At 27.9% G+C, this 22870-nt stretch overlaps 1 protein-coding gene across 1 annotated transcript in view; it reads left to right on the forward strand.

Annotated features, from left to right (window-relative positions):
* Positions 1–22870, forward strand: part of LOC111618205 (MAM and LDL-receptor class A domain-containing protein 2-like) — a 167187-nt gene that overhangs the window by 26302 nt on the left and 118015 nt on the right. The window contains exons 17-27 of the mRNA XM_023359688.1: positions 615–703; positions 1026–1205; positions 1290–1386; positions 4581–4742; positions 5417–5590; positions 9555–9650; positions 11218–11351; positions 14129–14240; positions 19085–19219; positions 20297–20553; positions 22722–22812. Coding sequence (XP_023215456.1) covers positions 615–703; positions 1026–1205; positions 1290–1386; positions 4581–4742; positions 5417–5590; positions 9555–9650; positions 11218–11351; positions 14129–14240; positions 19085–19219; positions 20297–20553; positions 22722–22812 — 1527 coding nt within the window. The remainder of the gene's footprint in view (positions 1–614; positions 704–1025; positions 1206–1289; positions 1387–4580; positions 4743–5416; positions 5591–9554; positions 9651–11217; positions 11352–14128; positions 14241–19084; positions 19220–20296; positions 20554–22721; positions 22813–22870) is intronic.

Below are 22870 nucleotides of genomic sequence, written 5' to 3' on the forward strand. Positions count from 1 at the left end.
ATAAATTTTTATGATTCCAAAATAAATAAGAAAAAATTTTAAGATCTGTTACACTTCAATTTATTATATCTATTGAAAAATAAAGCTTTTATTATAATAAAAATAATAAAGTATGATTTGATGTATTTTTGAAAATTTTCATTATGATAAACAAATTAAGAAGCTATTCTCTATGAAAGATGGAGAAACATTTCCTTGTTTTTCTTTTCATATTAGCATTATCCATGAATAATAATATTTTTTAACTTAAGGTTCCTTTACGTTTATTTTCAAATTGTTTAATATTAGTTGTAAAAGTAATATTTTTCTGATTAAAGTATTTAATGATTAACAATCTAAAACAAAAAACTTAATGAGACGAGATCACATAAATAGAAGTTGAAAAATATATACTACTAAAAAATAAATGAACTATTTTTGCTAAATAATAAAATAATAATATGACCTGAAATAATGATATAAGAAACATATTATTTTTGATTTAAATCATTTATTAAATAAAAGCAAATTATACATCTTAATAAAACAAGACATGTTTGACTTTATCTTAAACTGTTTGATTTAAATTCAATATTTATTGAAAATTTGAGTAAATCACAATTATTCTATTTCAGGAAAATTTCTTTATTTTTTTGGAGAACAGAATAAGGATAAAACTGCGAGGTTACTAGGACCTACATTCCAAAAATCTAGCACTTGCCAGGTAAATATATATTTTGTATTAAGTCTCATTATTATAACTATTTTTAATTTTATTATCTATACATTTATTTATGTTTATATATAGTACACAAAATATTTATTATTTCATACTTTATATGTTTATTTGATAATTTCTATCTGAAGACATTATTTCTTTTATATTATTGATTACATAATACTGAAACTAATAGTAATAAAAACAATCTGATTTAAAGACTTGTTAGATTGTATTTGATTTAATATATTATTGAAAAAAATATTTTGTTAAATGCTTATTGGGATATATTCTAATTAAATTACTTAATAGAATAAATCTCTTTTAGATGAGATTTCATTATGATGTTTATGGCTATGCAAGTAGAGATGATATCATGTCTTTAAGAATTTCAACAAAAATATATGACGGTGGTGACTTAAAGACTATTTGGAATAGGAAAACAGAAACAGAAGGTTATTATTTTACTCCCCATTCAATAACATTTAATGAAACTTCAACTTTTCAGGTAAATTAAAGCTTATCATTTAAACTATTTGTATATAACTTTTATATTAAATTTTACTTATATTACATGTATATTCATTAATAGGTTGTTATTGAAGGTCAAATATTCTTTACAAAAGATCAAACAATATATTTAGCATTAGATGATATATCATTCACTCCAGACTGTTTATTAGAAATAGGTAAGCATTTTTAGCTTGAGCTAAATTTAAGCTTGTGAATTAGTTATTTCCAATATAGTTACAGAAAAATAAAGTATTAACTTTTATCATACTTTATTTAGTATATTGATCTAGCACATTAAGATTTATTCTCATGATATGTTTATTCATTTATCTGTATCTCTTATGAGGTACAGGTACTCAATTTTATTTTTCCAATTAATAAAAAGTTGTAGTAGAGTTTACATTATCTTGATTCATTAAAAAAAAGCTTTCATATTTTTAGTGTATTTAAGTAAAAAGAAAATTATTCAGTAAACTTTTTCAATGTCTTTTCATAACTTATATTCGAAATTCTGTACTATTCCAATTATTTGGCAAGCTTGGGACTGAAACTGGTCTTGATTTCTGGATTTTCCAGTTTTCTGGACACAGGCTAAATATTTATATTTAAAATATAAAATAAACAATTGAAAGTAAAGAACGAAACTGTATAAATTAACACACTTCTAAAGCAAGGTTTGTTTGATTATTATTAATCTTTTTAAAATATAGAATACCATGTATAATGTGATATTTAGGATGAAAATTAAGCAAAAAAAGGTAAAGAATATAATTGAATTGGCATCATGCAACACGTATTCCATAGAAATCAAAACAAAGCCACTGTGCTGTGACTACAGCTGTGTTATAGCCCACCAAATTCAAAAATACTGTAGCTAGTTTACTTTTAATTCTGGATTTCTGGAATATGGAGAATTGATCCAGTGCAGTATCACTTTTTCATTATAATTTTAAAATTAAATAAAAAATAAAAACTCTGAATTTGAGTAATTAAGATCAGTTATACAAAGAAGTGTTTTTAGTAGTTTTCATGATAATTTATTTTACGTAGTTAAATGTAAGCATGAAGTGTAATTCATTTTATTATGGGAACTTCTAAAAAACACTTCTTTATAGTATTGAATACAAGAACTTGGGTTAAAAAAAATTAGATGCTGTATATGCATAGATGAAAATCATTCTTATTGCTAAGCATCTTGCTACTAGATCATATTTGTCCACTCTTGATAAAATTTTATTTAAATTAATTTAAGTGTAATAACGCTTAACAATGTAGTAATATGTAGTTTAATGTAATAGTTAAATTCTATTTATAAACATTTTAAATGAATAAGAGTGATTAAACTTGACTTCTTATATAAATTTTATGAATTAAATAAAAAGTTAAATTTATGGGAGATATGATTTACCATTAAGAGCTAGAATGTTACAATAATGAGAATTGTTTAGATTCCTGAAAGCTTAAATATGTGTTTATAATAGAAAGTTTTTCTGTAAATTTTATTTATGAAACTAGCCAAGGAGAATTTTTAAATTATATATTCAGTTTTTTAATTTTCTCGTAATTAACAGTTTTATATAATCCATATTACTTTGTTATTATTTTACTTTTTAACAAATCCTTACTAATTTGTTTGATTTTGAATGTTTAGAAAAATTGTTATGGTTTTCTTTAGGTATAAAACAGCTTTTTATAGTGTTTTATTTTATATTTTTATTTATATTTTTGTTTTCATTACAGTGAACTCCCATACAATGCGCTCCCTTATAACATGAATTCATATAATGCAATGAAAATTTTGCGACTAGAACTCATACAGCACGATAGATAAACAGTCCCGTATAACGCATAAAATAAATTTAATGTTTTACATAGTTTCAGATTTCTTGTTTAGAAAAACGAAAATATATACTTACCAGTTGTTTATATATGAACAGTGAAGCCAACAGTTTAAAAACAGATTTTTTTATTGTAAATAATTTTCGACCTTTGGTACAAAACAGTTATAAAACTAATTTTTAAACATTTTGCATGTAATCCATGCTTTTTTATTAGCTCTCCAATGAACAGGAAATGTTGATTCTAGGTTTTTCATTACACGTGGATTTAATGTACAATTAATTAACATTGGCTTAGTTATATATTCTCTGACTGCATTAGAACACAAAAGTAAAGTTATCCTGTCATTTGATACCTTGAAACCAGAAGTGGAATTCTTATTTTTCTCAATATATGTTATGTCAGGCATTTTTTTCCAATACAAAGCAAATTCGTCAACGTTATAGACTTGTTCTGCTATATAATTGCATTCCTCTATAATTTTGGAAAAATGTTCAAGAAATCTTTCTCCCTTGCGATAACAGTTAAAATTTAGAGACATGTTTGAACTTGCATAAAATGGTCCGATAATGTATTTCTCCTATAATGCAATTTCCTACAGCACGGAACGTATCTTCCATGTTGTACAGGAGTCTACTGTACTTCATTATTATATTCATATAAAATCATTAATGTAATTTCTTCATATATCGTTATTCACATAAAAATGATGTAAATTTATTTTATCAATATAAAATTAAGTTATTTTTTTTGTTTATTCACTATTTAAATGAAAGCAGCAACTTTATAAAACAGCAAAAAGTATTTTACTTGACCAGTACTTTTGATCTAATTATAGATCATTGTCAGGTCTAAGTAATAACCAATATGGAATATAAATTAAAACAGTTTTAAGAAAATTAGGAATTTAAATATTTAAATTCCTAACTTGTCTGATAGAGTAACTGAGCCCAAGTTTCTTCTTGCATGAGAGCCCAAATAACCTTCTATGCTCCCAATATTTATTTATCATTGTTATTTTTACATAGTAAAATTCGTATTCTTTTTATTTTTTTTCAGAATTAACTTTATTGGGACCCTATATCTGCAAAGTCCCAGGCTGATGCTTTTGCATCTATGCATAAAATAAAGCCCAGATTGAATACAGTCGACCCCCCCATAACACTGTTGATTATTCCGTTTTATATGAATTCCATGTTGTACGAGTCATTTAGATTTTATAAATACGTGTGACAGGCTGTGAACGGCTCATGTATTTGTAAAATCTAAGTGACTCGTACAACATGGAATTCATATAAAATGGAATAATCAACAGTGCTATAGGGGGTCGCCTGTATTAATTTTTCTATACACTAACATCTCTTATCATTTTTTTTTATTATTATTAAAAATTACATTTTATTTAAATATTATAGTATTATAATTTCTCTATTACATATAAAGTAATTTAATATAAAGTTTTATAATATAAATTCCATAGAAGTCAAAAATAAGCATTGATGATTTAAAGAATTACATTTGTATTTTAAAGGTCCTTTACTAACTAGTCCACCACCAGCATCTACTACTCCAGAAGTTGTCATATGTACTGAAAGAGAAACTATGTGCAAGTCCAATGATCAGTGTGTTGAAAATTATCAGATATGTGATTTTGAAAAGCAATGTACAGATGGGTCAGATGAATCAGACTGTGGTTTGTATTTAATTTTAAATTCTTATTTGTAATTTTATGTATATATATATATATAAAGTTTTTGCAAATTTTTATGCATATATAATGTTAAATTTTATATTAGAAATTTATTATAGGAACAGTAAAGTAAATGACACACTTTTAATAGTCATAGCAGTTGGAAAAGTTGGTTAATGGGCCATCTTAAGGTGTAAAAGGATTTAAGAGGAATGCTTTCCTCTTTTATATATGAATATAAAATAATTTCTTTATTTATTTTTTCAAAACTACAATTATTCATTTATTGCTGTGCAATATTAATTTGAATTACAAATTTTATTTAGAATTAGGTTTTTAAGCAAATTTTTTAAGTCTGAAAACAAATTATGTTAAAAAAAAAGAATTAATCTATACAGAAATATAAAAAGCACATATATGATTATTTTAAGTCATAAATTACAAGAAAATTATGATATCTATACAACAATTTGATAAAATGTAGAAATGAATGAATCAAAGGAACAGTTTGAAATATTCTTTCTTATTTCTATATTTGTCAGAAATAAACTCCAATAATACGAATGAAAAGAAGTTATAATCTAGTAAATCTAAATAGTACTTAATTTTAATTTGTTTAAATATTTCTAATTTATTACAGAATTTTTATAAATATTTAATTTTCAAATGTTGAACAGGAGAATGTGACTTTTCTGAAAGTATGTGTGGTTGGACAAATACGCAAGATACTACTTACATGTGGGAGAGAGTTCAAGCAAGTATATTTACAGCTGATAAAACTACAGCACCTGAATATGACAGTTCCAAAAATAAGACTGGATGGTTTGCTGTTCTCGCTGGTAAAAACTCAGGTGAAAAAAGTTGAATTATTTATTTATCGTATTTACTTTCTAAGAGAATTCATTTGATTTATTAAGTTTGTTTTTTGAAATGTAATTATTTCAATGCATTAATGTATATCCTTTAACTTAATTCATGTTATATGCTACATACACCCAATGAAAATATCTATTAAAGGAATGCCTAGAAGGATACTTAAACTAAAAAACTGTTCAACATATCGTTATTCTCTAATTTAGAATATATCAATAGAATAAAAATTAAAATAATAATAATGATAATTAGAAACTTTTGTTGGTAGAAAGAGCAGAACTGTTTCATTCTAAAAATAATATATTCATATGGAAGAATGGTATGACAGAGTTCAGACATAAGCACATTATTTACAGGATGCAGACTTTACACACAGAAGGAACAGAATAAACTAGAAAAAGTAAAATAATTTATCACTAAGAATAAGAAATAAGGATCACTTGCTTGAACACACAGTCTGACATAGGAAAATTTCAAACTCAGATTGCATCATGAACACATTCACTGTTTAAAACATATAGTTTACTTAGCCAGATTTTTAGGAAAAATTTTGTAAATTTCTTACTTAATTCAAAATTGAATTATTGAAATGTTCTTATAAGTTTAGTTTCTAACTTATCTACTTTTTTCCATATAAAAGTTTTATTTATATTAAAATGTTTATAATGCAAAATATTTTAGAAATTTTCAAGTGTTTAAATGACATTTTAAAAGATGGTAAATAAAAATAATAATAATAATAATAACAATAACAACAACAAACAGCACTGTAATAATAACATTAACAACACTAGAGAAAAACACTACACCTCAGACTTAACAACACATGCATCAAAACAAACCAAAATACACATAAGGAGAAGTATTTTCCAGCAGGTTCAACAACAATAAATACAGTTACAATGTAAACAACAACTTATAATCCAATTTTATTAAAGACAAATGATATTGCTGAAATTGTTGGGCTATGTAGCCAAATTAGTGTGATAATTTTGGCAAGATCATTTGACTTTAATTAAAATCAGATTATGAATTTTTGTTTATATATATACACCACATTTGGGGAATTTAACAGCTGTCTGAGTGTCATGAAGGGAGTAGAAGGGCAATTTAAGTCATTTCCAGTTCCCAGTCAGTACTATAATTAACCAGCATGGTTATATGTCTGAACTAAGTTCTGGAAGCAAAGATTTGACAGAGGTCTGGGTAGTTATCATGTGGTAAGCAGGAGTTATGGGTTCGAGTTATGCTCCAGGACGATTCTTTTCTTCCAGAAATTTTTAAATTAAAATAATTTATAATTATTAAAATTAATGAGATGGAAACTTAACTGCATACCTCTAGTCAAATTAATTATTAATGTAGCCAAAAGTAGCCCAATAATTTCAGCAAGATTGTTTGGCTTTAATCTTAACTCTTGTGCATGGATGTTGTAAAACTATGTATCCATAAAAGTACAGCTAATCACCAGTTAGATATTACACACGTTTACTCAGACATTAAGATTTAGCCTAAAAAAAATGCAGAACACATAAAAAAAAGAATCTTGAGGAAAACTGATTCTGTACTTAAAAATGGAGACATTATGGAATGCATGGATTAAGACAAAGTCTACAAATATTCAAGATTTCAACAGGCCAAATGCACAGAACAGGCATAAATAAAATAAAGATTAGCAGAAGAATACAAGACCAGATTAAACTCAATACTAATAACACAACTTAGTGCAAAACATACATTTAAAGCTATAGACACATGCATCATCCCATAATGACATACTCATTTGGAATCATACATTGGAGACACACACAACTAGAACAACTCCAAATGAAAACATGAACAACATTAATGAAACACAATAAACTCTACCCTAAGTTATTCATGGGAAAACTGACTCTTCCTCATAAAAATAGAGGATAAGCCCTCACAGATATTGTAAACCTGCACTACAGACAAATACAGATAGGTTTTTTACAGAAAACAAGAAGCATCATAATTACATAAACTATAACTTTTGCAGACAAAAACAGTACATCATTAAAATTACATAACATAGACCTGGATCTAATGCAGGATATAAAACACAGACACCATCAGATAGTCATGGACTCATAAGGAACTTCATGATAGAAACCCTAATGATTTCAATTAGGATCAGATTAACAGAACTGCATCAAGAAGTTAGAAGAGTTTATGATTACCATTTGACACCATGTCATAAATACAAGAAATTATAGAAAGAACATCTTAAATGACACAACACTCATAGATGACATTTGCAGGAATTATCACATCATTCATGAGACTATAAAACACATCACATTGGATTGCAAACTGACCTAACCAAATAGCAAATATAATAAAGCAAAAGCTTGAACACATGCATAAACTACTACACACCCAACAACCATATTACAAATACATATCTCAGATGGTCATAGAAAACAGTACACACAAAATTTACTATAAAAAAGATATAATCACCAACCAAACAATCTATCACACAGACTAGATATGTAAGGAGTCAAGTCCACATTTTACTTTTATTAGTATTTATTTTGGAATTGTTTTATTTGGTTAAAGGAGAAAGCTCCACACTCAACCCAGAAAGAAAAGTCTAAATAATAAAAGAAAAAAAATAGTAACTCTTACCAATTATGTCCGACACTCGTACCTCCTATGTCATCAGTCTACCACATCATCTCATATTGAGTGATTTCTAAATCAGAATTAAAGAATGGTCTCTTAGTTTCAATTGTAGCTGAATCTAAAAATCAGAATTGTTTTGTTGAAAATGAATATGTTTGAAAGATTGTGAAAGAAAAATAACATTTATGTTAGACTAAGTAAGTAAACGAATTGAAATGGACAGCTGTTGTTACGTCACACCAGGTAGTATAAGCCCCAACAAAACCGAAGAAAAGTGAGATAAAGCTATTGTTAGTGAGAGGTGAAGCTACTGTAAGCGAGAGGTGATGTTCCTGAGTGAGTGTAATTGGGGAATAAGGATTTTCAGGTGTTTTTCTTTAGTGTAACAGTTAGGTGGATGTAGATCATAAGTAATCTCTTGTAATTTTGTAAATACTGGTTTTGTATTACTGTTTTGTGGAGTTAGAACTATTCTTATAACTAAATTCCAAAGTGTTAGGAAGTTTTGTATTTGAATTAGATAAATTTTCATTGAGAATTTTATAACTTGTCTAGTTCTTGTTTTCTAACTCTTTTCGTATTTTGTATTAACAATTGTACATAATCAGTCTTATAAAAAAAATTAATTAATTTTTTTGGACAAATAGTCAAATATTTATTATCAAAATTTTCTAACATTAATCAATTTTTTTCTTTTTTGCACAAATTTGTTCGTGTTTGTCCATTTAAAAGTCCAGACTTGGCACCAACTGACTCTCATTTTCATTTTTGGTTTATGTAACGCCATAAATATTAGGTTATTTCCGGATATTGAAAAATTGAACTTTACAGACATTACATTCATTGACACACAAAAAACAAAATCACATACATCATAGATATAGCTGTACCAAACACAACAACATAAAGAACGTTAAACTTGACAGGCCTGTCAGAGATTGTGAAAAAACTGGTTATACGCGTATAACTTGTTGCGTGGGCAAAAGAATAAAGAGTACACAAACTAGACTAACAGAAGGTTAGCACTAGAAAGGAGAGTAAAATGATATCACTATGACTAACTGCTCCTTAAGTGGTTAATCTTGTAATCATTTAATATGATTAAAACTTGAATAATTCTAACAATAATTTTAAACTTCTGATCATCATATTATATAAAGAATGTAATTAAATTATGCAAAAATGTAAAAAGCCTTTTATCAACTATGAATATATTAAATACTTAAAATACATATATATTTCATTTAATATAAATCATTTAAGCATTTCAAATGTTTATAAATTATATTTCAGGTATGTTTTCACTTCCTGCTTCAATGAGAACGCCAATATTGCAATCCACAAGTTACAGCTGTAGAGTGGAATTTTATTATCACTTTAACAGTAAAGGTTAGTGTATAATTTATGTATCTTCGTCAATAATTATTATCATTTTTTTAGTTTTCAATCTGTATTGATTTATTATTAACAGTATATATTAAGAAATCTAGTCACTAGAAAACATTAGTGTAGTGAGAAAAACAAGGTCCTAAAATTGTAGTCAGAACTAATGTAAATTGAGCTGCTAAAGCAGAGTTCCATAAGGACAATGTAAAAAATTATCTCCTTTTTTGATATTTTAGAACAGATCAGTCATTCTTTGTATTAAGATGGTTTAGTCATGTCAGTAGATTACATATATACATATAATAATTAATATCTAAAGGACTTAAATAACTAAAATTGTAATTATACGAAGATTCTTTATTCTTTTCATTTTTTTCTTAATGGCCTTCCATTTCTCTTGTTCCAACCAGTCTACATTCCATAGATTCTACTCTGAACTTTACGTATGCTGGCACATGTTAAATGTTTTATTTAGAAGAATAGATACATTTCCAAGCACCATCTTTATGTAAAATTGATTGCATATCTTACATGCATGTAATTTAATTGAAACATAATCTACAGCTATTAAAACAATTTGTTGAATACTAGAACCATCAAAAATTGTCAGAAATTTGTTAAAATATGCAAAATAAACATTATTATAGCTGAAAATTTTAATTGATACAATTATAAATTATCATCATGAATTCAAATTCTTTCTGAGAAACCGTTTCTTTTAAATACACATCTGTGTATACACTAGAATATGATAAAAAATGACTTTTTAGAAATACTAATTGGTGCAAAGTTCAACATAATCCATCATAATTTTTAGGGAAGAGATGTCTCTATCAGTAGCATGGTAGGTTTTACTGGACAGCGATATTTAGTTTTCATTCTTATTTAAAGATGACTAAGGGAGCTCGTGCAGAAATTTCATTTCTCGAACTTCATCTTAATGTACGATTTTATATTCAAATTTTATTTTCTCAAATGAAATTAGAAGATCTAGCATAAGAAAACCTGATGAAGAGCCCAGAAGGGACTATGAAAACGTTCATTTTTATGGATTAGTCGAACTTCGCACTGGTTAGTAGTTCTAGAAAGTCATTTTTATCACTTCTGTTAAATATTGATTCACTCTTATCGTTTTCTATTCTTTTTCATTATATTTCCAATAGTAAATATTGTATTTCCTCAATTCTAAGATGCTCCATAACTTTGAAATCAAATTTTAATATTATTTTATGGAGGGGAAAATATTTAAATAATCAAATTTAGTAATTAAGTTTTGTTAAATAATAAGTTAGAAAAATAATTATATTCTTACATTATACTTTAACTTATATGTTCAAATTTTATATTCATTAAAAAAAAATTATTTTAATCTAATCTGAATTAAAATATTTTTAATTATTCATTAAATTATGAAATGATTTGATTATCTACATATCAAAATCATATTATTTTATTTAATTTTTTATCAAATTTAAATTAGTATTAAAAGAAAAGAATGTTACAAATTTTAAATTAAACAAATAAAATTTTGAAACATTATTTAAATATTAATATTTTAAATGGATTTTAGGTTATCTTCGGTTGAATATGGTTAATTCAACTGATAAATATGATAGTAAACTGTTTTTTGAGGTAACGTCAGCTCAAGGAAAAGAATGGGTGAAAGCAAGTATTCAAATTAGTAACTTTCCAGCAGGGTACCAGGTAATGCTGTTCAGTTTTATTCTGCTTTATTATTCAAATATAGTTTATTCTGTAATGAATAGAATTTTTTTAATATATCAAATAACAGTAGGAATCAAAGTTCACTGAGAACGGCATTATTACTAGTTTTTTTCTTGCTAGCACTTTCAACGAATTTATTTTTGTCATCTTCAGGCGAATAAAAACTTTTAAATCGAACATAAATGTTTGAATGGAAATGGAATGCATATAACTTCAAACAAAAAATTTTGGATTAAAGTTGTTATGAGCCAGCTACAAATTTCGTATATATTCGATGTTGTGTGTGCGATGTTATACGTATGATTAATACGGTGCATGTGTGGATGCCGGTCCATGCTAACGGTATGAGAGACAATGTGAATTGCTGTTTAATCATTTATTTAGGGCAACCCATATGTTGGGCAGGTCAAGAGTGGGTGTGTTGCCTGTTTCTGAGATTGTTGTGAGTAGAGATTCCCATATAAAGAGGAGTTTCGGTCACTGCAAGCTCTGAGTATTGCTGCTTGGGCCCGTAACAGCTCTGAGTATTTCTGTTCATTGTCTTCAGGCAAAATTTTTATTTGCCTGAAGATGATAAAAATAAATTTATTGAAAGCGCTAGCAAGAAAAAACTAGTAATAATGCCGTTCTCTGTGAACTCTGCTTCCTACTGTTCATCACTTGGCATGAGTATCGAGCTAGATTATATATCAAATAACAATGCAACAATATGATAATTAAATACTACACAGTCACACATGAATAATATATTAAAAATATAATGAAGAACAAGTGAATTTATATTACAGAATTTTTTTATAATCAACATGAATTTAATTGCTATTAAAATGTAGCACAGTAAAATTTTTCTATATTTTGATATAAAGTTAAAAAGTACTTATCATTACAAATTTTCATTTTATCATAAAACATTTACGATTGAAAAAATTGAGTTACATATTTGATTGTCAATTATATCCTCTTTATTAAACAGACTTTATTGATTCATCATAAGTAAATTGAACAGATTTAATCAGGAATATAATCCTCCTCAATTTCTATAACTTTTTTTCATCTCATCACCAAATTATGGATTACTTTCTTAAAGAAGTCAGCAGTCATTGATTGCAGTTTTGTTCAGAAAGCTGATGTGGAACCCAAATGCTTTAGAATATGCCAATTTCTTGCAGTGTTTTTGTACTGTCTCGTAAGAACACTTCCAAATCTGTCATTTCACATGATGTTTGTTTTGGGTTGGCTTCCACAAGAGTTACCAAGATGTCATTATACACTTGCATTGGAGAAGCTTCACTGTCTCAATGTAGCCATTTCATAGTTGAAACCAATAATAACTGATAAGTGAAAAACGCATTTGATACACACAGACTTAAACAACTTCTATATAATGTAAACTTTTAATGAAAATGAACATTGGTCATCTTCATAGTTTAAAATTTTGTATTTCTGTTACTTTATATTTTAAAAACCTGAAGTTTTTTTAAAAGTATATTGTCACAGAGAAAATAAAGATAGACAGTTTTCTAAAAATAAAACTAAGGTTATTAAATACATTAAAGAAAATAAAATGAAAATAAACTGAACTACTTTATAATTATAAATCAAAAAGAACAAAATCAAAATTACTTGCTTCTACAGTGTTTCAGATGACAAACAAATCTTAGGACACGTTGAATTCAAACTAGTACAAAAATTAAAATGCTAATGTAGCTGAACGTAACTGGTCAAGCGCACCACCACTGCATAAAAATTTTACTTACTGACAATATTAAATGGTGATTACCATACCTACTAATTTTTTGTGGGCGTTTTTTATCTGGTTGACTTACTTGATTCTACTTCCATGATATCTTTATGCTACATGCTATCTGTCATGCCCGTTTATCACAGACCCTTAAAATCTGCTGCAGAAAATCACCACTTAGACATGCAATTGTGTACAATTTTTTGTTATTGTCACATGATCCCATGAAGAGTATCCATTTAAAATGTATTCCATTTAATTGAAGTGTCATCAGGTTACCAAAAATGACATCAGAGTAGAAGAATTGCCACTTTATGTTCTACTCTGATGTCATTTTTGGTAACCTGACATTATAAAGGTCTTGTATAATTGCCACAACAGGTAATCATGTCATGGATGTGTGTCAGCTGTGTACTATGACATGATGGTCTGCAAATCACTATGGCTTTGAATGCTTGTCTCTGTGAGATAGTTTGGGCACTATGTCTTTTAACAATATAAATGTTTTCATGGCTTTATTTTGTGCCCAAAATATATAGAAAAATCATTTTCTGATCTTTCTAAGAAGCACCTGATCCCCCATTTTGTCTATTTCCAGGTGAACTTTCACATTCGTCCATGTTTTTGCAAAGTTCGAAGTGCTCCCTATGCAAATGGGAGCTATGGGAGCACAAACAAGACTATTGTTCTGTCAAATACTGAACAACATATGATATTGAAATTTGGCACATGCAAAACAAAATACATTATTGGGTTTTTCAGAATTGGCAAATTTGAGGAATAACAATTATATACAGTATAATGCATGAAAAATCGGCTGAAAATCACCACCTGTATTATTGCCTGTTAAAAAACGTTGCATATGATCTCGGGTTAAGTTCTATAATTATAATGAAATAAATTTATAGAGAAAATAACCTTGTTATTGTTTTTTTTTTTGGGCTTTTTTTTTCAAAATAATATGTTAATTTATTTATTTAAATTAGTATATTTCTAAATTTATTTGTTCAATTAGCTTGAAATAGTTTCCTCCCCAAGAAGAACTTGGTTTTTTACATCAGTTGCAGATGTTGCTGTTGATGATATTCGATATGTACACTGTAATCCAAGAATAAGTTATGGTTTAAGTAAGTAAAAGTTTTTAAAATACTTATTTAGTGAATTTTACATTTATGGAATAATTCTATAATGAATTGTATATGAAAAGTGTATAATAATTTTGTAACACTTGAAACATGTTATTTAACAATGCTTAGTTTGCTGTTGTCCTATTGTATCATTTTTCTATAGCTTTATTTAGTTGCGAGGCTCTGGATAGGTTTGAACTCCTCATAAAAATTCACATTAAAATATGTTTGAAAGAAAAAAAAAGATAAAAATAATTATTTTTGTATGAAAAATGTAATGCAAACATAACGATAGAAGAATACAAGTTCTAAGATCAATCATCTCCTTAAGGAAGAAAATATACTGTCTTTTGGCATTAAAATTATTTACTTGATGAATTAAATATACACAAATACTTTTAACATTTTAAAATGTCATCTTAAAGCTTATTCTTTGCTTGAGGAAAGACAGTACATTTTCTTCCTTGTACTATATTTGGCATCATACATTAGTATATAAAGTTTTTACAACTATCCCCAGTTGAGATCAAATTAAATGTCGATTTTGACCTTTCCCATAATCTAAGTTGAGATCTTGTTACACTTAGCAACGAGTGACCAACCACATAGAAAGTGAGAACGAGGAAAAGCAACCAAACAAAATGGGCATTAAGGACAGAAAATAATAAAAACTCCAAATTTCAAGGATGTAATGACTTTTTCTGAAAATTTTAAGTGTCAGATCATTTGTTGTGTGTGTGTCTTGTGGCTATCTTTGTTTCCCTTCCTTGGATCAACATCTTCTCATCACCAGAAGTTGACTGCATCATCCTGGAGCTGTCAAGACGACATTGAAGGAACTCTCATTTGCAAACCAGGGACACTACTTCATTTGGGACTATCTTGGAAAGGAGAGGAAGACCCAAAGACCACCATCAATTCTGAACTTTCAGATTATGGAAATTTTCTTAGCTCCTTTAGTGTCAAAAAAGAAAGGTTTCTTGTGACTGTTGTGTCTATTTCAGTGCCAGTCACACCCACTGACATTCTTTCCATCTTGACCATTGCATCCTTATTGGCAACCCTACATACTAATGAAAAAAATATCATGAAAGCAAAAATCATCTCAGTCATTTATTTTGATATCGCAAGCATATTTACAATATTCATAAGCACTAAAAACATTTTTAATAATGTATCCATATTCTAAGCATTTAATTTAAAATATTCTTTTAGAATTTTAATTAATAAATTCATGTAAAATGAATACTAACTAATTTACACCTACCGCACAACTTCCAGCACATTGAGTATTCAACCACAAGTGTTTTCAGCTAGCGGATACTAGATTTAATGCACATACGTAGACTCTACCTGTAGGTCGCTAGCATCTAGATTTAAAGAACACATATATGATATAAATAAGAATAATCACAAGACTACTCTGGCCCAATTTGCATCAGAATCTGAAATAATACCATGCTGGACTGAAGCTAGACTTTTAAGGATGATGTTTGACAGAACATAACTTAAAATTGCTGAAACTATTGAGATCTACAAATAGGATTGTATTGTAGGCTGAATTAATAATAAGGATAGGTTAAATCTAGAATAAGCTTGGTAAGTTATGTGAATATGCACAACGAGGTGTGAATTAATATTTAATAACTATATCAACTTTTTATAATTCTAATATTCAGATTTATAATCCACAGCAAAATTTTTTAACAGCTAGATTGACTTGTTGATTAGATTGACTTAGAACAGGATATTCAATAACTTATAATATATAGAAACTCAGTAGAACTATAAATCTTTCTTGTTATTTTACCCGAAGAGAGCCTCTGAATGAAGCTAAAAACATTTGTAGTTGAATACTCAATGTACTGGAAGTTGTGTGGTAAATGTAAATTAATGTATAAAGTTCTAACTTCTGTAATGTTTTAATGAAATTAGCTTCATCATTATTCAATAAAATTTAAATTATAGAAATTTTAGAGTTAATTTTTATTGGTGCTTTTTTTTTTGGATGAAGCTATTGGATACTTGCAAAGGTACCTGCAGCAATGGGGAATCCATTCTCAGGGGACTTATGTGAAATGGTTGTTAGGAAATTAGAACAAACTGTGTTGCCGGAATTTATACTAAATATCATTTTCTACAGCTGATACATTGATGATATAGGTATCATCTGGAACTATAAACCTGATGTTGCAGTTGTCTGTGCATTTAATAATAACACATATGACTTATCTGTTGAATTAGATCAGCACAGCAACAAAGCACATTTTCTGGACATAACATTTACAGAAGGCCTTATAGAAACATGGATCTACTACAATAATACATATAATTCATTATATATTCTGGAAAGCTCCAATGATTCATTTCATTATAAGGCGGCTGCATTTAGGGCATTGGTTAGAATGGCCCATCCATACACACTGCTAAAGTGTTACAAGCAAGATGAAAGAACTGGAATACATTAAAAACATTGCAGTTGCACATGTGTATAATAGACAACTTATAGAAAATATGATAAAAAATGGAAGAAACTTTCAATAATAGTGAATGGTGACAATCTAAACTATGCATACCATAACCACAGACTTACTTTCATCTACAATCTAATAGCTAGAGTCTGCAATGTTGATATAACTTACTGTTGGAATGCCACAATTCTCTGAATATTAAGTAATGGTTAAGATAAAAATGGATATGGATAAGACCCAAGTGTTTACTCAATACCTGTAATGGACAACAGGTTTAATTGACAAATGGTGTACTTAGGATCCACTAATAGATCCATAGAGTGGAGAATTAAGGAACACCAGTATGACATAGGTTTTAACAAATTGTGTACTGCCTTAGCACAATATGCCGGTGAACCAGCTTTGTCAGTTGAGCACGATAATGCAACTTTCATAAAACTGGTATTTGAAGAACATTCTCTGAGAACATTAGAAATTTTGGAGATTTTTAAAATAAGTATGAAGGTTGCATGCATTAATCATAAAAACTGCACTACATTATCTATGGCTTGGCAGTCTTTATGCAGTAACCCCCTAAAAATGAAGAGCAAGAATAATGCCCAATAAGATGACACAACTTTGATCTGATGCACATTCTTTATTAAAACTAACACCTTAAATTTCTCTTTTAAGTTTTGGATATACTGTAAATCTGGGCATGTACTATACTCTCCTGTTTACAAACATCACTGCATATAAGAATTTTCAAAGCATTCCAAAATAGAATTGCCTCTGAAAATTTGAAAGATTTAAAACTATAATATAGTTAATACAAGAGAACATTTTTGGCTTTATTGTTTGTATGCATACAACTGTCTGCTGAAAAAGCAAATAAGATATGTTCATCATTATAATAATAGTAATTAAAATTTAATGTTCTTGTTTTATTTCTGTTGTGAATTTTTTATTATTTATCTGCATGGAAATAAAGATGATAATATTTGAATATTTTGCATTTTATAATATTTAATGGTAACACCATATTTAAAAAAAAAAATACTTTTTACCATTGCTGCCCTTATGAGTGGGATTATATTATTGAGGGAGTCTGTTGCAAAACATACATAGATTGAGAAAGGAAAGACGTAACAATAACTAAGCGACAGTATAGTCAAAGTATTTTATTTCATGTACATGAACAGGTTCTTTTGGATTCCAATTCTGCAGTAATTTCTTACAACATGGCATCCAATGATAATTCAGTATAGAATGACAAAACATACTGTTCACAACAAATATAAACAGTGACCGAAAACTATGACTAATACTTACGTGCTAACTTAAAACTAGGGAAAGGAAAAAGATGGTAGAGAAAAGAGGATCCAGAAAAATAGAATACAGTAAGGAGTGAAATACCCGGGGTTTTGCTAGACTTCACAATTTTGGGTGGGATACCACTTGTTGAACTTTTTCTGAAAAGTCTACTGTCGCCGTCAGTGAAGACGACGCACGACTCATTGGTACTCATTACTACATCTTTTTATCATAACCTTGATAAGATTCCAATTCTCAAACCCTCTCAAATTCTCCAGTCGTTGCCATTTGCAACCTGGAGCACCACATTCGATGTCTGTCCACCACAAGGTCTAGACCAAGAATGTCTCTTTTTTTTGTTTCGCCAGCCCCAGGGCCTCTTTTCTTTCATTGTTCTCCGTGGTTACAAGTATTGGTCGTTCCACTCAAGGGAAAAGAGTTAGAAAGGAACTTTCTGGAAAGAGGAAGAAACAAAGAACAAAGGAGAGGACTAAAACTATACCTAAATTAATATGGCGTACAGCCACACTAATGAAAATCTATTGTGAAGAGAAACTGAGAGAGCAATGAAAAGCATTAATGTGGATCAGTTGCATTCCTATAAAATTATGCTTGACAGTTGGAAGAAGATTGACTCTAAATATGCCTGTTTTTTGTTCTTTTTTGTTTTTTTCTTTTTAAATCAAGAAATCTTGTGAATTTTCAGACACCATTTGAGTATACAATTCTTATGTATGCCATTGTCATTTACTATAATTTAATAGGGTGATATGATTTTCATGAAAGTTTACTTTATCTGATAAATCTAAGGCAAACATTGTTGCGTGGAAATTTTGCAATAATATTAGCCTTAGATCTATTACATAATAGAATTAATCTTATCTTCTTAATTGAAATTTTTGATAATTTAGAAGAATTCTAATTAATATTGGTAATTCTCAACTTTTTTTTTTATAATGTAATACTCTTTAAAGTAAAATTTTATATTACCGTATTACACGTTTTATTCTACAGTTTGCAGAACTGGACATTGATTTTAAAATAAATTAATTTAATCTTGAATGATTTTAATTTTTTCAGATTTAAATTGTACGTTTGAAGAAGAAGAATGTAATTGGTATAAAAAAAACGACGGAACTGATTTTGAATGGATGTTAGGAAAAAGTTCTAGAAGTGCTTTTGATAATGGACCAAAAAGTGATCATAGTGGTAGAGGTTAGTCATTATTATTAAAAATGTAATTTAAAATTTAAAAATGTATCATGATTATTGGATAACATTTTTACAATATAATTTATAATCAATGAAGTATAAATGAATTTATATTTAAATTATAATTGATGTTATATTTATAACGTGTGGTACAGTAGAGTCTCGAAAACTCGGCCTAATGTGGACCGAAGGGTGGCCGAGTTTGTGAAAATGCCGGGTTATCGGGAATGGGGTTAAAAAAAATAAGTATGAGTGTTTCCTCAGAAAATACTGTACTGTACTTGTATGTATTGTTTACTTGAGAATACAACAGAGAATAAATTGCCCGAATACCCTTAAACAAAGGAAAAGTACGTCCTTTATGAAGGCATAGAGCCTTCACTAAATGAAAATGAAAATTAATGAATACACTGTGTACAATAATTTATTTGATAAGACAGACCTCAGAAAAATACTTTATGAGGCATGAAGCTGTTTATAATGAAAATTAATTAACTAAGGATTTTTTGCCCTGCCAGGGTGTGGCCGAGTTATTCGAACTGCCGGGTTATCGAGTGCCGAGTTTTTGAGACTACTGTATAAGTTATTTAATCTTGCTTTAAAACTTTGTAACTGTATATTATAAAAAATGCAGAAATCTAATATTGAAAATAAAAATTTAAATAAGAATAAAGCAATTATCAAGATAGTAATAATTCACTTAATAATCTGAATTTTAATATTAAAACCATACCTCAAACTGGAAAAGTATGAAAGATATGGTTTTATTGTCAATTGTTCTAGTGTTAGTACTTTAAATTAATTTTTAACTTTGAAAATGAATGCGTAACATTTAAAATATAAACCCTATAAAGAATTTAAAATCAGTATTTCTCAACAACGACAACAACAATGCCCATTTTATGAATCTTTTCCAGGATGAACTGTCTTAAGTTATCATAATATTATTTGTGAAACAAGTTTTTCTTTATAATATATTAATTGTTCTTTGTAAACTGACTTTTAGAATATGTTTTCACAATATATTGAAATTATCATTTAAGCTCTTATTGTAAACATATAATCTTTCTGTTTTTATAGGTTATTATATGTTCATTGGTGGAACTAGAGATTATAAACGTGGTGGAAGAGCCCATTTAATTTCGCCACCTCAAAATTCAACTACTGCTGGACGTTGTTTAATTTTATGGTACCATATGTTTGGAAATTTAGTTGGTACTCTAAATATTATTGTAGATACAGTGAATGGAAATGATACAGTTTGGTCACGATCCGGATCACAGGCACATTCTTGGAAAATGGCTCAGAGAACAATAAAAAGCAGTTATAATCATACGGTTAGTACATATTTTGATAGTAATTCATATTTTATTGTGTTACGTAGGAAATAATTTCTAATTTTTAGATCTCTAACTTAATAATAAAAAGTAATGAGTATGAATAGCAAATAACTTTAATTTATTAAAATATTGTAAATTAATAAATTGTCCTATTTATATGTTCTTCAAAATATTTTTTTTTTTTTGCTTCAGTCAACTTTAACTTGCATATAGTTGTAAGTACTCCATAAGCATTTACAGAAATTCAACTTGCATAAAGTTATATAGAATGCAGTTGTTAGGTAAGGGATTAATTATATTATGTCTGTTTACTAATTACTTACCAGCATGTAAACTCACAAAAGAGTGAATGAATTTATACAAACACAGCAAGTATCAATTACACTGAGCTAATATATTCACTTATTCACTTTGCTTTCAAGTCTATACTAAAAAGTAATAAAGTATATTTTTTAAACTATGTGATAATATGAAATATTGCCAAGTCTAACTTTAACTTTAGATTTTAAAAATAATTTTTTTGTCTAAAAGATAAAATATTCTCTCATTTCTCAAAAAAGTCTACATGTAATTCTGAAACTCATTACTACATCTTTTTATCATAACCATGATAAGATTCCAATTCTCAAACCCTCTCAAATTCTCCAGTCGTTGCCATTTGCAACCTGGAGCACCACATTCGATGTCTGTCCACCACAAGGTCTAGACCAAGAATGTCTCTTTTTTTTGTTTCGCCNATACTAAAAAGTAATAAAGTATATTTTTTAAACTATGTGATAATATGAAATATTGCCAAGTCTAACTTTAACTTTAGATTTTAAAAATAATTTTTTTTGTCTAAAAGACAAAATATTCTCTCATTTCTCAAAAAAGTCTACATGTAATTCTGAAAGAAACAATCTAGATTTCTTGAAGAAAATTGTCATTTTGCTTTTTTATTCGATCATCTCTTGAAAGTCTATTTCTCAAAATACACACAAAAGCTAAAATTCCCATACGACTTACTTCATCCAGTAAAAGATGTACATCTTCTGCATGCTAACTTACTGGCCATCATTACACAAAATGAGTTTCCTAGTCCAAGAGTAACTTGCAAGCATGTAGTGACAAAAGTAGCCTGGTCTTCAACTTTATTCACTCAGATAAATAATCAAGCAAGTTTACTAGCTGAAGTAATTACATTGAGAAAGTTTATTAAACATGTTCACTGTAATTATTTTGGCTATTGTAATCAGTGAATAAATTTGACTAAACTTACTTAATGTAAATGACCCTTAAGTCAGGCAGTGACTGTATTTTGTTTAATATATAAACAAAATATCTTTGACTTCAATTTTAAGAGATTAGTATACAAGTAAACAATCTAGTAATTGACAAGCAATTATTTCCTATAACGTTGACACAATGCCAGTCTGCAATGCTCTCCACCTCAAATTAGTGTCTTGCTCCTGTACATCACACTTTTCCTGATAACAACAGAGTCATGCCAGTCATCTATGCAACTTTATTCTGGAGAAAATTTTACATAATTTCCTGTCTAGATCAAAAGTTTGTATATAGTTAATTGGGGCCTTCTGCCCCTAAGCTTTCCATATCTTGTCTCAACTTTTATCTATCTAACACCATTCTCAAGATTAAGAAAGGACAGACAACAGTGAGAATTTATAAGTCTACAAGTTTTTCAAATTGCAGTCTGAAAATTATTTAATGTAATTTATAGAATATGTAACATTTCAAGTAAAAAAAAATGCTGTCTGTTACAAACATTGTGTCTTAAAAACATTAATAGAGTCTAATTTATCCAATATTAAACAAATTTACTTACTGAACAAAGTTAAAAATTACAAAATAAAATTGATGTATATAACTTGAAAAATGAAGCTTCTTAGTACAATTTTATTTACAGATTTCTTGTCGGATAAAATAATACTTCAGATAAACACAGTAGTATATTACGACAAAACAATCAATTTTATTGAATGTCATTTACAAATATACACTTCTTTTAATATCGTGAAGCATAATGCTTCACGATACTAAAAGACTATGCTTATATACAATTATCTTATGTGATCGTTAATGTTTTGATGATGGAATTCAAATTTTCGATGAACTATATTTTAATATAAATGTTCTTTTCATACTTCTTTTTTTTACAATTTCAGATAATTATTGAAGGAATAATGGGAAGTGATACTAATAAAATAATTGCTATTGATGACATATCATTCTGGGAAAAACCATGTCCTCCTGCAGGTAAGAAATAATTATGATATTTATTTTCATATATATTAAATATATGAAAGTTTACTTT

Source organism: Centruroides sculpturatus, unplaced genomic scaffold (genome assembly GCF_000671375.1).
Source record: "Centruroides sculpturatus isolate CEXI.00-Female unplaced genomic scaffold, Cexi_2.0 scaffold124, whole genome shotgun sequence".
In the NCBI taxonomy this organism is placed as follows: Eukaryota; Metazoa; Arthropoda; class Arachnida; order Scorpiones; family Buthidae; genus Centruroides; species Centruroides sculpturatus.